Here is a 14,802-nt window from a genome sequence, read left to right on the forward strand (position 1 = left end):
CCGTGGGAGGGACCCCACGCTGGAGCAGGGGAAGAGTGAGAAGTCCTCCCCCTGAGGAGGAAGGAGCAGCAGAGATGACAAGTGACGAACTGACCCCAACCCCCATTCCCAGTCCCCCTGCACCGCTGTGGGGAGGAGGTAGAGAAAATGGGAGTGGAGTTGAGCCTGGGAAGGAGGAAGGGGTGGGGGGAAGGTGATTTAAGATTTGGGTTTATTTCTCATTATCCTACTCTGATTTGACTGGTAATAAATTAAACTAATTTCCCCAAGTCAAGTCTTTTTTGCCTGTGACGGTAATTGCTGAGTGATCTCCCTGTCCTTATCTCAACCCACGAACCTTTCGTTATATTTTCTCTCCCCTGTCTAGCTGAGGAGGGGAGTGATTGAGCAGCTTTGGTGGGCACCTGGTGTCCAGCCAGGGTCAACCCGCCACGATACATTAACACAATAGAGCAGAGAGCGTGGGAGAAAGAGAGCAAAAGACTGTGCAAAATAATAAATAATCATGGAAAAAACTAGGGCAACAACAGTGTCGCTGGCTTTTGATGTTTTCTTCTCATCCTGCCCTGCCTTTTCTGCCATGAAAAGGGAACACTGCAAGGTGGGAAGAAGCCCCAGAGCAACAGGGACACAGGGCTGTTTCTATTCAGAAGCACTAGCAGGATTACAGATAAATATTGAAGCTATCAAAGAAGCTTAAGGGATTTAGGAACCCACTCCCCATTATTATCCTCTCTGGGGGGAGGGGAAGCGATCTTTTGCAAAGACCTACAGCAAACACCAGGACAGTGCTGACTTCTGAAACACCCCGCTCTGGCTACAAATGTCCCCTCCTTTGTTGGACAGGGTAAAAAAGGACCACTGTGATTTTTTGATAATAAATAGAGTCACAGTTCGTCACTTGTGGGTGCTTCAGTGAGAGGCCAGGCTCTGTGCAGTCCCCACGGGCAGCGCTGTGCTCCCAGACTGGACCTTCCCTGTGTCAGAGCCAGGCTGTGGGCAGGAGCAGCAGGTCCAGTCCCACGGCCTGGGCAGGACAGGGAGGTCCATGTCCTGCCGAGAAACTCGGATCCATCACGCAGCCGGCACCCCGCTTTCTCTTACAGCAGGTAAATCCTGAGAAAGCTGAAAAATGACTTGAGGGATGGTCTGGAAGGCAAAGCTGTTGGTTATTCTGATGTGTGTGTGTGCAGATAGGGGTGGAAATTACTGTACAAATCAATTCTGAAACTGAGAGGCGGATGTGGGATGTTTTAAACCTGCCTCCATTCAAATCTGCTGCTGAAGCATCACAACAAAACTTCATTAACAAAACATGATACCAGGCCCTATTCCTCCTCCTGTCTCCCGGTTCCTGCTGTAGGACAACTTCACTGACGGTAAGGAGATTTTTAATTTGCACCAGCATGAGACAGTGGAGAAGGATGTCTGTGATCTCTACAAAGGCATTAGCATCCTCTCCTCCGGGACTTCTGGGCTCACAGCTAATTCCCTGGGAGCCTGCACAAGCTACAGACCAGCTCCTGTCCCACAGCCCCAGGGCACAGCACGTCTCTCTCTCTCATTCTGCACTCCTCAGAAGTTACCGTCTTCTTCACGCATAAACTAACCCCAGATCGGTGCATGTAGCTGGAGTGGGCTGCCGTGAAATGGGGTAGGGTCTTTTTTGTGCTCACGTGTGGCTGCTAACCAGAGACACAGGTTAATGCTTAATTCTATACTCAAAAAAGAGCATCTCACAGCTGGCAGGAACCCAACAGGACACTGTGTAGCCAGATGCCAAGCCCCAGTTCCCTCCCTCTCTTGCTCCAGCCCGTTGGATTCCTGGGCAGGGAGCATCACCACGGTACTGAGCCCCTTCTGCAGCTCTCCCTGCAATTTTTGGCTAATGCAAGATCAGTCCTGAAGCAGCCAAAATGGTTTCTCTGCTACACTTTTAAGGGAAAGCTGCAGTTTTAAACCACAAATTAAATTTTTAATGAAACTTCATAACTGTTGTACCCAAATGTAATGTAATATTGATAGGAACTGTGCATCCAGCTAGCATGAGATTGCCCTAGAAAGCTTTTTAGGATGTTATGCAATATATAGCTAAATTAATTATTTGTAATGAAAGGATCTGTGTCCCTATAGCATCACTGAGTCCTACTAGTACAAAGAACACACTCCTCATTCTCACTGGATGTAAATGTCAGGCAATTTAGAAGGAAACCGACTTTTGAGAGGGGAACAATGAAAGAAAGGGAAGGAAAAAAGGGGAGAGAGTGAATGTGTGTGTGAGAGAGAGAGAGGGAGAGAAACAGAGAGGGAGAGATCTGCAAAGAAAGACTGCAGCAAAATGCAGCAAATTTCCGAACTCCAGTCCAAAGTGTTTGTCTGCTACAGAAGGGAATACTCCACCTTACACACACTGTATTTGTACAAGCTACACACCATGCTCAAGCTGTTCTAATGACAGCTGTAGATTTTAGAAGGTGTAAAAAAAAAAGATTTTGCATATGCACTATTCTGCAAACTTAACGACGGAGCAGCTCGGAGATGCGTGCTGGTTCTGTGCGTCTCGTCTGGCTGCACAAGGCAAAGGGCTTTGGGAAGGATCCTGCTCCCTCCACATATGGGCTCCGCACAGACAGCGGTGCGGTAGTGTGACCAGAGGTCCTGTTGTTGCTGTAGTCCCCCTGAGAACAAGCTTTTATATTAAAAAAACCCCAACAGAACAGCCTCATAGCCACTGCCACGTCCTGCTTTAAGCATGTTGGGGATGGGGGTGTGCAGGCAGGGGCTGGAGTGGACGATCCCTCTGGGAACCTCAGAGAGAACACGGGCACAACCAGCCGCTCAGCTGCGTACCAGCTAGATGCACAAACAAAAGGATTTCTCGCTCAGTGAAGTCTACCCATTACTGTTTCCCATCGCAAAGCTGTCTTCATCCCATAATGGATCATATTGTTCCCACTCCGCAGAGGAGACTTAAATGCGGAATCAGCATTACCCCACAGGAGATGTTTTATGTACAGCAGGCTGCACAAACAGGAGAGAAACCTTCTACTCCCTGCTCCCTAGGGCTCCAGCTCCTGGGATTAAAGAGATTTGTCCACTTAAAAAAAATGTCCTTTACGCATTTGTAACTCTGCTGTTCTCACACAAAGGTTAGCGTTGAACAGATTGAATATTTGCATACCTCACCTCTGCACTGGACAACTGGCGGTGGCAGAGGGCACTGGGAGCCAGGGCTTCTGGTCCCTGGAGGGAGCACCCTGGACTGTCCAAAATGATACTCGTCCATCACAAACACAAATGTGCCTGCTGGCTCCTGTTCAGAACTAAATCATCTCCAAGGGTCCTTGATAGCTGTGCTCAGCTCTTTTCAGCTACAGAGCAATAAATCAGCTAGCTACAGAGCGCGCTTTGGAAGAGGAAAGAGAAGAGTTAAAAATAATAGGGGCTCCATTATTCCATTATACCCACACAGCTCCTAAACCTACAAAAGCAGCAACGGATCCTACTGCATGATTCAGTGGTTCTGGGAAAGCTGAAATCTTGATCATATTTTCTAGTTCTTTCTTTGCATTAGGAGACACAGGGGTTATTTTGCTTATCTATTGTAGTGCAGCTTTGTTGTTTTTTCCTATCTAGGTGTTTATACGGTCTCCATCACCATAGTATCAGAGTGTTTATTTTATTGCACCTGTCACCTTGGTCTCATCTCAGCATAATGTACTGTGGATGACAAAAGATTCCTAGTCAAATAGGTTCAGTGACATGAACAGCTTTGCCGATACCATGCAGATGTTAACAGAAGCGGGTACCAATTCAGCTGCCTCTCAGACCAGTTCTACACTGGGTGTAATTGTATTGCCTGCAGTAACATTATTTTTGGTTTGCGTTCCTGCCTGTGGCAGAAGAATTAGACCTGCAGTCTTTTCAGCCTTTTCCATAGCATCCTTTTTCTGAAAAAAACAAATCAAACAAAAAAAAAAACCAACCCAACCCAACCCCAAACCAACCCCAAAACCAAACCAGCACAGAAGGGAGACTGGTCTGCCCAGTAAAACACATCCTGCCTGTTCCCCTCCTTAACTCCTCTCTGCTCCATTCCCATTGCATTGAAATGCTCTACAGCACAGAGAGCAAACAGCAGGAAAAGTAACCAGGGCAATAAAGCCAGAAGCGAAGAACCTAGTCGAAATGCAGATTTTCCCCCAGAATTTCCTGAAGCAAAGCACACAGCACCAGAGATGAGCTCCTCATGGGTTTCAGGGGGCTCTGAACTGCTGTGCGGGGGCAGGATCAGCAGTAAGAACCAGAAGCCTTAGGAAGGCTACAAAGAACAAGTCTCTGCGGTGCCCATAAGCACTGGGACAGGTTGGATGGAAGGCAGCAACGAAAGCACCGCAGGATCCCAGAGAAGGTGCTACAGAGGTGCTGAGCACTCTGGCACATCTCTGTACTTCTTGGCCACTTGTGTCCCAGCCCTGCCCTGGTTCCCCTGGGCTGGGCATCAATGGCCATACCCAGCCACGGCAGACAACTGGGGGGTTTGCCAACCCTGCCATCCCCTTTCTGCTGGGCCTGATGACAACCCCAACCCTCTGGGTTTGGCCATGAAATGCTGTTTTAACTGTAACCCACAGAGCACTGCTGGGTGAGGAAAGGGGCCTCGCAAAAGCAGCTCAGGTGCCTTTGAGAAGGAAACGCTCTATGCCAAGGTAGTGTGTCATAAAACTCTTGGGGCTAGACAAACACCTGCAACAGAAAAGGCATCAAACTGAGCCACGCAGCCACAGGTCTTGCTGCGAGCCACTCGCTGCGCTCCAGCTCCTGGAGAGGGCTCATCAGGCCCAAATCACAGGGGAGACAAAGGGGGGAAAGGACCACGGAGCGGTAGTACTTCGTCTTTTGCGGATCCATGGACTGAAAGTTTGTATTTTACTGACCCACTTTGCTAATCAAAATTAATTGCTTCATATTTCACAGGGAAATACTCCAGCCATATGGACTGCTGCAGCGCAGGTTGGGTAGAGCAGGCAGTGAACTGAACCGAGAGGACCAAATTCACCTATGGTACAGTCAGAAGCATGTTTAGCCAGGCAGCCTGCTAGCTAAACCTCTCAGCAGTTTAGGTTATTTCCTAACACCATACAATATCACGGAGAGAAGACCAGGATAAAACCAACAGGTAGAAGACCCTCAAGGAGCCGGGGCTGCGGGGCCGGCCTGGTCCTGCTCCTGCTCAGGTGTCCTGGCCAAGGGAAAGCTGCGGGGAACAAATTCAGGGAGAAGCCGCTCGCTCGCTTCTCGGGGACTGAAGAGGAATTGGCCTTGGTTGAAGTGCTGAAAGATGAGAAAAGCGGCGGTTCTGATGGCCACGAACTTATTTCCACCAAGGACAGATCCAACCACTGCCTGGCGATTTTTTTTCTTCCCGATTAAAAAGGAAGAAGAAAAGCAGCAGTCGCTCTCCTCTGCCCACGGCAGAGCTGTGCACCAACACCCCTTTGCCGCACCTCGTTCCTGGGGACACGCAGCCACCGGTGGGCGCCCACCGGGGCCGCAGCCCCCCACCCTCCTGCCCTCCCACCCCCCCGGCAACCCCCCCAGCACTCGGCTTCGCCCCCGACCGAGCTGCTTGGGCTGGAGGGCAGAGCCCCCGGCCCCGACCCACAGCCCACCCGTGTCCTCCCCACGGAGCCCCCGGGAGCCCTGCGCGCTCCCCTGCCGTGGGGGCTGCCCGGCTGGGGAAATTGCGGGCCGGGGGGGGTTGCGGGGGGAGCAGGACCGGGGATGCCCGGGGAGGGGGGGAACGAGGAGACGCTTTGCCGGGCTGCCGGGAACAGCCCCGGGCGGGGCGAGGAAACGGCACCGAGCCCCCCCCACGGGCACGGCGAGCCCACGGGGGGGGGGCGGCCCCCAGTGCTGCCATCGGGCGTGGGGGGGGGCGGGTGCGGGACCGCACACGGACCCCCACGGACACGGACCCCACGGAGAACGCGGGGCGACCCCTTCCAGTACGGGACCCCCTGCGCGCGCACACCCCCCACCCCAAAGCACGATCTCTTCGCCACGGGCCCGCGCCCACTCACTCCCACGCCCCCCCCCGTACACACACACACACGCAGCCACACCCGGACGCGGCCCCCCCCCCCCCCACTCCGCGCACACACACTCACGCACACACTCACGCCCCCCCCCCTTCTTCTTCTTCTTCTTCCTCCTCCTCCTCCTCCTCCTCCCGGTGGCGCGGCCGGGATTCCACGCGCCGTGACGTCAGGGCGCGCGGCCCCGCCCGGGCGCTATAAGAGGGGCCGCGTGCCGCAGTGGGCCCGCGGAGAGCGGCGGAGCCGGTCCCGGTCCCGGTCCCGGTCCCGGTCCAGCCATGGCGGCGGGGCCCCCCGGCGGCGGCAGCAGCAGCCTCCGCTTCTTCCTCCTCTTCCTCCTCCTCCTCTCGCTGCGCTGCCTGCGCGGCCGCGGGCAGAGCTTCGGGCAGACGCGCTTCATCTGCACCTCGGTGCCGCTGGACGGGGACATGTGCGCCGCCACCGCGCCGGGCACCGGCTCCGCCGAGGAGCTGAAAAGTACGGTGCTGCAGCTGCGGGAAACGGTGCTGCAGCAGAAGGAGACCATCATGAACCAGAAGGAGACCATCCGGGAGCTGACGGCCAAGCTGGGCCGCTGCGAGAGCCAGAGCGTGCTGGAGGGGCCGCCCGGCGAGGCCAAGGGCGGGGGGGCCGGCAGGAAGGCCGGCTTCTCCAAAAACACCATGGGGGACCTGTCGCGGGCGCCCGCCGCCGAGACCCTCAGCCAGCTGGGGCAGACGCTGCAGTCCCTCAAGACCAGGCTGGAGAACCTGGAGGTACGCGGTGCGGTCCGTCCCGCCGCCCCGGGGGGGAGCCGCCCGGAGCGGGGAGCGGGCGGTAACGCGCCCGCCCTCGCCCCTTGCAGCAGTTCAGCAGGATGAACTCCTCCGGCCAGACCAACAACCTGAAGGACATCCTGCAGAACAAAATCGACGACCTGGAGCGGCAGGTGCTGTCCCGGGTGAACAGCCTGGAGGAGGGCAAGTTCAACCCCAAGAACGAGTCCGAGGAGCGCGGCAAGATCGAGAGCACCCTCACGTCGCTGCACCAGCGCATCAGCGACCTGGAGAAAGGTACCGGCAGCTCCCCGGCCCCGTTGCCCGCGGGACACCCGGGCCAGCCTCCCGGCGGGGCCGGTCCCGCAGCCTCCCCCCGCTCCCCCACCCCGCCACCGGCCGTGCCCGCTCGCCACCGACCGGGATGCCGGCGGCCGGGATGCCGAGCCGCTCCGGCCGGGCGGGATGCCGGGGACCGGGATGCCGGGGACCGGGAATGCCAAGCCGCTCCGGCCGGGCGGGATGCCGGGGACCGGGAATGCCGAGCCGCTCCGGTAGGGCGGGATGCCGTGGACCGGGATGCCGGGGACCGGGAACCCCGAGCCGCTCCGGCCGGGCGGGATGCCGGGGACCGGGAACGCCGAGCCGCTCCGGTAGGGCGGGATGCCGGGGACCGGGATGCCGGGGACCGGGAATGGCGAGCCGCTCCGGCCGGGCGGGATGCCGGGGACTGGGATGCCGAGCCACTCCAATCTCCCAGCCCTGGAGCGGTCCCTTTCCCCCAGCCGTAGCCAGACGGTGCCCGTGGGCTCCGCGGTAGGAGCCAGGGATGCTCCGGGCACTGCCCTGTGCTGGGGATTAGGCAGCCGTGCAGGGCCGGAGGGATTTGCTCCTTGCTGCCATCTCAAGGCCCGTTACATAACGGGGGGCGGTTGGGGGGGGTGGACACGACACCCCCAAAGCGGGCAGAGGGTCCGGCCGGAGCCCACCATGCCTCCACCCCTGCAGGCCAGAAGGACAACCGGCCCCCGGACAGGTTCCAGCTCACCTTCCCGCTGCGCACCAACTACATGTACGCCAAGGTGAAGAAGAGCCTGCCCGAGATGTACGCCTTCAGCGTCTGCATGTGGATGAAGTCCAACGCCTCCCCCGGCATGGGCACCCCCTTTTCCTACGCTGTGCCCGGGCAGGCTAACGAGCTGGTGCTCATTGAGTGGGGCAACAACCCCATGGAGATCCTCATCAATGACAAGGTACGGCCCTGGGGAGCAGGGAAGGGTGCTGGGCAGGCTGGGGGGGTGGGCAGCATGGGGGACCCCCATGCCCACCACCCTGACCCACCACCCACAGGTGGCCAAACTGCCCTTTGTCATCAATGACGGCAAGTGGCACCACATCTGCGTCACCTGGACCACACGGGACGGCGTGTGGGAAGCCTACCAGGACGGCACGCAGACCGGCAGCGGCGAGAACCTGGCACCCTACCATCCCATCAAGCCCCAGGGGGTCCTGGTCCTGGGGCAGGAGCAGGTAAGGGCTGGGGGGGGAGGTGTGCGTAGGTGTGGGGGTCTCTGCTCGGCTGGTTGCGCCCGAGGGGATGGACGGCGCCGGGTGTTCCCGGGGTGGGACGGGACAGCCCGGCCGTGTGCCCCCCCGTGACGGTGGCTCCTCCGCAGGACACGCTGGGCGGCGGGTTCGACGCCACACAGGCCTTCGTGGGGGAGCTGGCCCACTTCAACGTGTGGGACAGAAAGCTGAGCCCCGGGGAGGTGTACAGCCTGGCCACCTGCAGCACCAAGGCGCTCGCGGGCAACGTCATCGCGTGGGCTGAGGCCAACATCGACATCTACGGCGGGGCCACCAAGTGGACTTTCGAGGCCTGTCGCCAGCTCAACTAGGGCCACGGACAAGCGAGAGAAACCTCATCGGGTTCTTTTTTTCTTTTTTTTTTTTCTTTTTTTTCTCCTTTTTTTTTTTTTTGTTTTTGCGCAAAACCAACCCAGAACGAAGCCACCCATCTCATCCCGAGGAGCGGGGATGCCCCCGGCAGCGGGGCCACCCACCCCCGGAGCCCCACGACCCTCTGGTTTCTGTCTTGCCAACGTCCTTCAACGCCTGCGTGCCTTGGCCTGGCGCGGCTGCGCCCCCTCCCGCCGTCCCTGTCCCCCCTAAAACCCCCCCCCACCGGGCCCGGCCACCCGCTTCGCCGCCGCTGCCTCCCCCCCCCGCCGGGACAGCCCCGCTTTCCCCGGGCACCGGCGCCTTAAAAGGCTGCGGGGCCCGGACTGGAGCCCCCCCCCTTAGGGCTCTTCTCCCTCCAGCCTGAAACACCCCCCCCCGGGGGGGGTGGTACCCCCGGAGCTGGGGAAGGATTGCAACATCCCCCCCTCAGTTGCACTCCCGCCTGGGATGCGGTAGCAGCCGGGACTCCAAGGAGGGGGTAACCCCCCCCCCCAGGTAAGGGACCCCCCCACACACCTTCCCAGGCGAGCCCCGTTGCCCCCTTCCCCGGCCGGCGCTGCTCCCGAGCACCACAGCCATAGTCCTGGGCTGCGGTGGGCACCGGGGCGGGACCCCCCCGGATGGGACAACGCCCCCCCCCACCGGCCCCGCTCCCTGACCTGCCGCACTCAGGTACGTCCCCCCGGCCCCACCGCCTGCAGCCCCCCAAGGCCTCCTACGCGCCGTAGCTGGTGAAAAATAGCCTTTACCGTCCCCTGGAAGTTTAGCTACCACTGAAAAGTCTGAAGCCTTTCTGCTTTTGATAATACACTATATTGTTTCTCTTACTGTAAAGGGAAGTTTATTACCAATTAAAAAAAAGGGTATTTTTATGAAGATAAAAAAAATATAGAATTAAGCAGTGCTCCCTGAGAAAAAAGTACTTTGAGATTCTGCAGGAAAAAAGAGATAAAGAAACGTATTTTGAAATAATAGATGCATTTTGTATGGTTTGCTTTTCTAAACTCCTGGTTTGTACTACAGATTGCAGAAATCACCCCCCAGCCCCCCCCACTGACCCCCCGAGGGCTGCCCTGGGTGGCAGTGGAGGATGAGGCCGAGAATTCCTACAAGGCTCCAGAGCCTCCCTGACCGACTCCAAAGATGTGGCAAAGAGACGTGCAGCGTGGAGGGGCCCCTACGGAGCCGGGCAAGGCCACGGCCGCCCCCGGCCGGGAGCACAGAGCTGGCCCAGCCACCGTCGCTTCGGGGAACCAGCGTCCAGCCGAAGAGCAGCACACGCAGCGACACACAACCCCCGAGATCGAAATACCTTCGTACGAACTGTGGCTCAGGGCAGCATATTTTAAACTGTGCTCTTTTTAAAAAAACAAACAAAAAAACCCAACAAAAAACCACTGAACAAAATCCAAAACCATCGTGAGTTAATTTAAGTTCCTCCTAAGAATCTGTTCACATCAGCAAAGCGACAAGCACAACCTGCTGAGGAGAACAAGACCACTGAAAAGGTTTCACCTACAGTCCCAGGTGCGTCGGATTTGCCAAAAAATTAAAAGGGTGTGATGTCAACACAATGTATATAGTGTATAGTAGGGGAGAGAATAAACGTATCTTAATTTGTCATTATTTTGCTAACCAAAGCTGTACATTTTTCCTATTACTTGCTCTATTTGTCTCCTTTGGGTTTTGAATGGGTTACAATATACTACGCATCCAGTCCGCATCAGCCGTTCTGAAAATGCACTGTTTCTACTGATACTCATGCTTTTTCCATCTTATTGCCGAGATTACATGAATTGTTGACTTTATTTTTACACAATAAAGAGTGAAGAAAGACAGCGGGTTCTCTTAAATGTGTCAGTTCCCTGAGCAGCCAGTGCTTGGGAGCCGATCTCTTTACAGAGGAAAGTTTTGCCTGTGTAAAGCAGGAATTGCTGCCTGGTTCCCCTCAGAGCCTGCATGGGCACCCCCTGAGCCTCGGCCGTACCTGCCAGGCTCTCTCCTTCTCCTGTAGCATTAGACCGCACCTTTCCCTGGTTTATGCAACACCATCATACAAAAATTGATTTTTTTTTTTTGTTTGTTTTCCCCCTCCCCCCAAGATGCAGGCTGGAAGCTCAGCTCCCCCCAGCTGTCTCTGCCAGGCTGGCCATGGTGGGGACAATGACACCCCGCAGCCCACACTGCCCATCAGCTCTGCAGCAAACACTCCCGGTGCGGGCAGGACCGTGCGGCTCCCGCTCCCTCCCTGCAGGCAGGAGCTGCGCTTGGGGAACTTTGCTTGTCCTTTGGGGGAGCCAGGCTGGGCTCCAAAAGCAGTTCCTGGAAGGCATCGCTCCAAAGGGCAAATCTGAGCGCAGGGGTGACACCGGGGCACTTGGCTCAGAGGGCGGCGTGGCTAGAGGCCATCCGTGTGCCACTGGCACAAGGACTTGGCAGCGCAGGGCTGCGCCTCACGGAGTGGTTTACGCTGCTCCTAAGTCACGGCTACCAACTCCCTCTTGTTACGCATCTGCTGCAGAACAGGCTTGCCAGATAGATTGCTTTTAGCATCAAAGATACAAGCAGTAAAACCATTATTTACTCCTTATAACCAGCCAGAAACAACTCCCCCCCCGCACACACCTGTAACCCACCCCATCCCATTGCAACCGGGAACGGGAGCTGTACGGGTCCAGTTCAGTACTGCTGCCTCGGGCACCATGCAGCACTTGGTGGCACCGGCACTCCCCTTCCTTCCTCCGTAAGAGCAAGGACACGGTGACGCAGCCCCGTGGGAGGCAGCCGGCACAACTCAGCAGAGCCCTCGCTGCTGCCACGCTTGTGGCCGGGGGGGTCTCGGCTCCTGGGGGCTGGCAAGGGCCACGGCAAGGGTCCCGCGGCCGCTTATGCTGCATCTTCCCAAGCAACCTCTACAGCCAACAGCAGCCTCTGCTAACCGCATCCCGGAGCGGCCACCTCCCGCATCCCCAGCTGCTGGAGAACAGCCACTCCGGGGCCCCTCTCCTTCACCCAGCGCCTGCCACCCTCATAAAGCCTCTTTTCCTTAGGAGGGTTCACTCCTGTGACTGCTCCAGGTCCTTTTCAGGATGCCTCGAGTTGTAATACATCATAATACGGCCAACAGCGCGAGGGAGAGAGGGAGGATGCTTCAAGCCAAACTGCAGGTCTGAGGTCTGGGGACCCAGTGTGTTTTCCCGTGCTGCCAGCCACAGAGGCAGAATTCCAAGCGCTGGGTACCCTGGGCAGAGGACAGTCAGGATCAGGAATCCTCTGCGGGCAAGTGGTAGAATGATACATCAAAACTGGTTTAGGGCAATTTACTGAGTCCCGCAGGAGACAGGCTGAGAGTGTAACATGCCACTCATCAGTCACTCTTGCAGGTGATTAGAGAGAAGGCACAGATGGGCTGCCAAGGGAGCCTCAGCCAAGGCTCGTAGGTGGGCAGGATGGGGAGCAACGCAGGCACAGGAATTAAAGCAGGGGCGCGGTGCCAGAGGACACAGAAGGGGTGTTGAAGAGAACCGTGCAGCCGAGAGTTTCCCCCTCCCCGATTCCCCAGATCCCCCCCCCCAGGTCTAGAAGTGCTTTAGATCAGCATCTTGACAGCCTTACAAAGGCACCAAGATTGCAGAGCTCCAGCCAGAAAACCCCCGCCACACACACCCCCCTTCCCCAGGCAGCTCTCCTCCCCAGCCCTCGAGCAGAGCTCAGCCCTCCCCAGCGATGCAGATACCATCCCCTTCCCCCCCGCCCCTGAAAACCAGCTGCTCCAAGGACAGGCTGTGTGGTTTCGTGTCACTGGGAACAGCCTACATCTTTGCAAGGGGAATGCTATTTTTACCCAGGGAACGGGGTGGCAGCTCCTGCATTGTTCCCAGCCACCGCCAGCCCACCCCAGTCCTGTCCCAGCTCCGAGCAGGGCCCTGCCCGCCGGGACAGCCGTCTTCTCAGCTACGCTCGGCCATCCCAGGTGCCAAGATAAAACTACAGTGCCCACCCCCTACCGCAGGAGAGGGAAACGATACCCCCAGCTGGAGGCTTGTGCTGCACTACGATTTAAACTGCAATAAAAAAATTACACTAACAGGCTGCTTTTTTTTTTTTTTCTGCTGGTAGCTGGAAAACATCACCGTGATTAAAGCGGGGCTGTCTCGCTCCCCGAGGCGGGCAGCAGCAGCACGGCAGGGGCAGAGCGGGTGGGAGGCTGCTGGCGAGAGCAAGGTGGGATGTGGGTGACGGTTGAGGGGGCTGGAGCTGGAGGAGCCGAGACTTCTGCATCAAGAGAGGGGGTAACAAACCTCCCGAGCTCCCCGAGGCTGCGAGGGGACCCTTGGTCTGCCTCTCAGCCCCACAGAAATCTCTGGGTATTGAACCCCCTGTGCCTGCCCTCACGCGTACAGCCATTTCAGGCAGCGCAAAGAGGTGCAGAGCAGCCCCAGGACCATCCCTGCCCGTCCCTCCCGGGACAGCTCGGCACACAGCAGCAGCTCCGGGCGTGCGACCTGCGCGTCCCAGCGCTGCTGCCACTGCAGCAACGCCGGCTCCCGTGGCGGGCAGGGAGGGAGGGAGGATCCTGCGAGAGGAGATGAGCAGCACAGGCCCATCAATAAGACTCACCAATCCTGACACCTCACCCTGCAACCAGAAACTGCTGCTCGGGGCTGAAAGCTGTTTACCGGCACCAGCTCTGCCTCGCTGATGCTGGTGACAGCCAGCCTAGCATCCCCTGCAAGCACAGGGATGAGGGAGAGCGTTACACGCACCAGCGCCGAGCGCGCTAAATCCAGGAGGCTTTTAGAGCAGCGGAGCAGATGGAGATCTTGGGCTGCGTGAGGACAGGCCCCACAACTCGGGAGATGGCTCAGAAATATTGACGGGGGCGAGGGAGAGTTCTTAAGGGCAGGATACAGCTGGGATTTACAGCTCTGATCTGACTTCTCGCTGGAGACTCACACGGAAGAGAAACCACTCTCGCGCGCGGGCGTTTTGCACCCCGTTGCCCATCCTTTTCTCCCCACTCCTCGGGCACAGGTCAGCTCCACCAAGGGCTTTCAAGAGGTGAGAGGAGGTGATGGGCTAGATGAAAAATTAAATCGGCTGTATTTTACAGCAAAACGCCTGTGAAAACCAGAGAGACAGGGTGTCCCGAGACGGCCTCTCCCGCATCCCTGCCCTGAGCAGGAGGGCCTGGGGGCACGCACACACCCCCCACCCCGGAGGGGAACGGCTGCCTGCAAGCAACGCTGTCTGCACTGGGTCCAGAAACATCCCAGAGCATCATTATTATGCAGTGCCAAAGGCATGCTAGGCACTTAATAACATGCCGTTAGATTAATTAGTAGCGAGCGTGTCATGCCGTATGCCTGGCCTGCGCTGGCGTGCCGGGAGCCCATGGCTCCATGAGACCCGGATTAAATATGCATGAGACACGGAGCAGGGAGCCGGTGCACAGCGGGCAGAGCCCCCAGGAGCAGCGAGGGGGGCTCAGCTCTGAGCCTGGGCAGGGCTGTGCCAGGGAAGCGGTAGAAATGTTGGCACATGCCTACAGAAAACCCTCTTTGTCTTCATTTCACAAAAATTGGAGGTGATGGGGTGGGGGGGAAGAGGGGCGTATAGGCTGAAGCATCCTCCCCCTCCCTAGCACGGCTCCTGGATGGGGTTCGGAGCGTCGGCACCGTCCTTCCCAAGGCCAGGGAGCCCTGCGGCGCTGGGGGCTCGGGCAGCAGCTCCAACCTGCACCTCAGCACCCTGAGCAGCAAGCGTGGGGCCGAGGAGCTCAGCCAGCACCGAGCACCACTGCGGCTTCTTGCCGAGGCTCCCTGCTGCGGAGGGGGCTGCCAAACCCCAGGCCAGGCTCCCCGAAGAATGCGGCTCCGAGCGAGCAACTCGCAGGCGGCATTGGCGAAGCACGGGAGGAGGAAGAGCGCGGGGAGGCAGGCAGCCAAATACCGTTCTTCGGGACAGCAGGCAGGGCTGGGATGATT

The 14,802-nt window shown here is 57.9% G+C and overlaps 1 protein-coding gene across 1 annotated transcript; it reads left to right on the forward strand.

Moving 5' to 3' along the window:
- The first annotated feature begins 6,307 nt into the window (after positions 1 to 6,307).
- Positions 6,308 to 10,653, forward strand: NPTX1 (neuronal pentraxin 1). The gene is made up of 5 exons (XM_069799449.1): positions 6,308 to 6,853; positions 6,943 to 7,150; positions 7,862 to 8,106; positions 8,204 to 8,383; positions 8,530 to 10,653. The coding sequence occupies exons 1-5, from the start codon at positions 6,377 to 6,379 to the stop codon at positions 8,749 to 8,751; spliced, it is 1,332 nt and encodes a 443-aa protein (XP_069655550.1). The 5' UTR covers positions 6,308 to 6,376; the 3' UTR covers positions 8,752 to 10,653.
- Positions 10,654 to 14,802: the final 4,149 nt, after the last annotated feature.

The sequence above is a fragment of the Haliaeetus albicilla genome, chromosome 12 (genome assembly GCF_947461875.1).
Source record: "Haliaeetus albicilla chromosome 12, bHalAlb1.1, whole genome shotgun sequence".
In the NCBI taxonomy this organism is placed as follows: Eukaryota; Metazoa; Chordata; class Aves; order Accipitriformes; family Accipitridae; genus Haliaeetus; species Haliaeetus albicilla.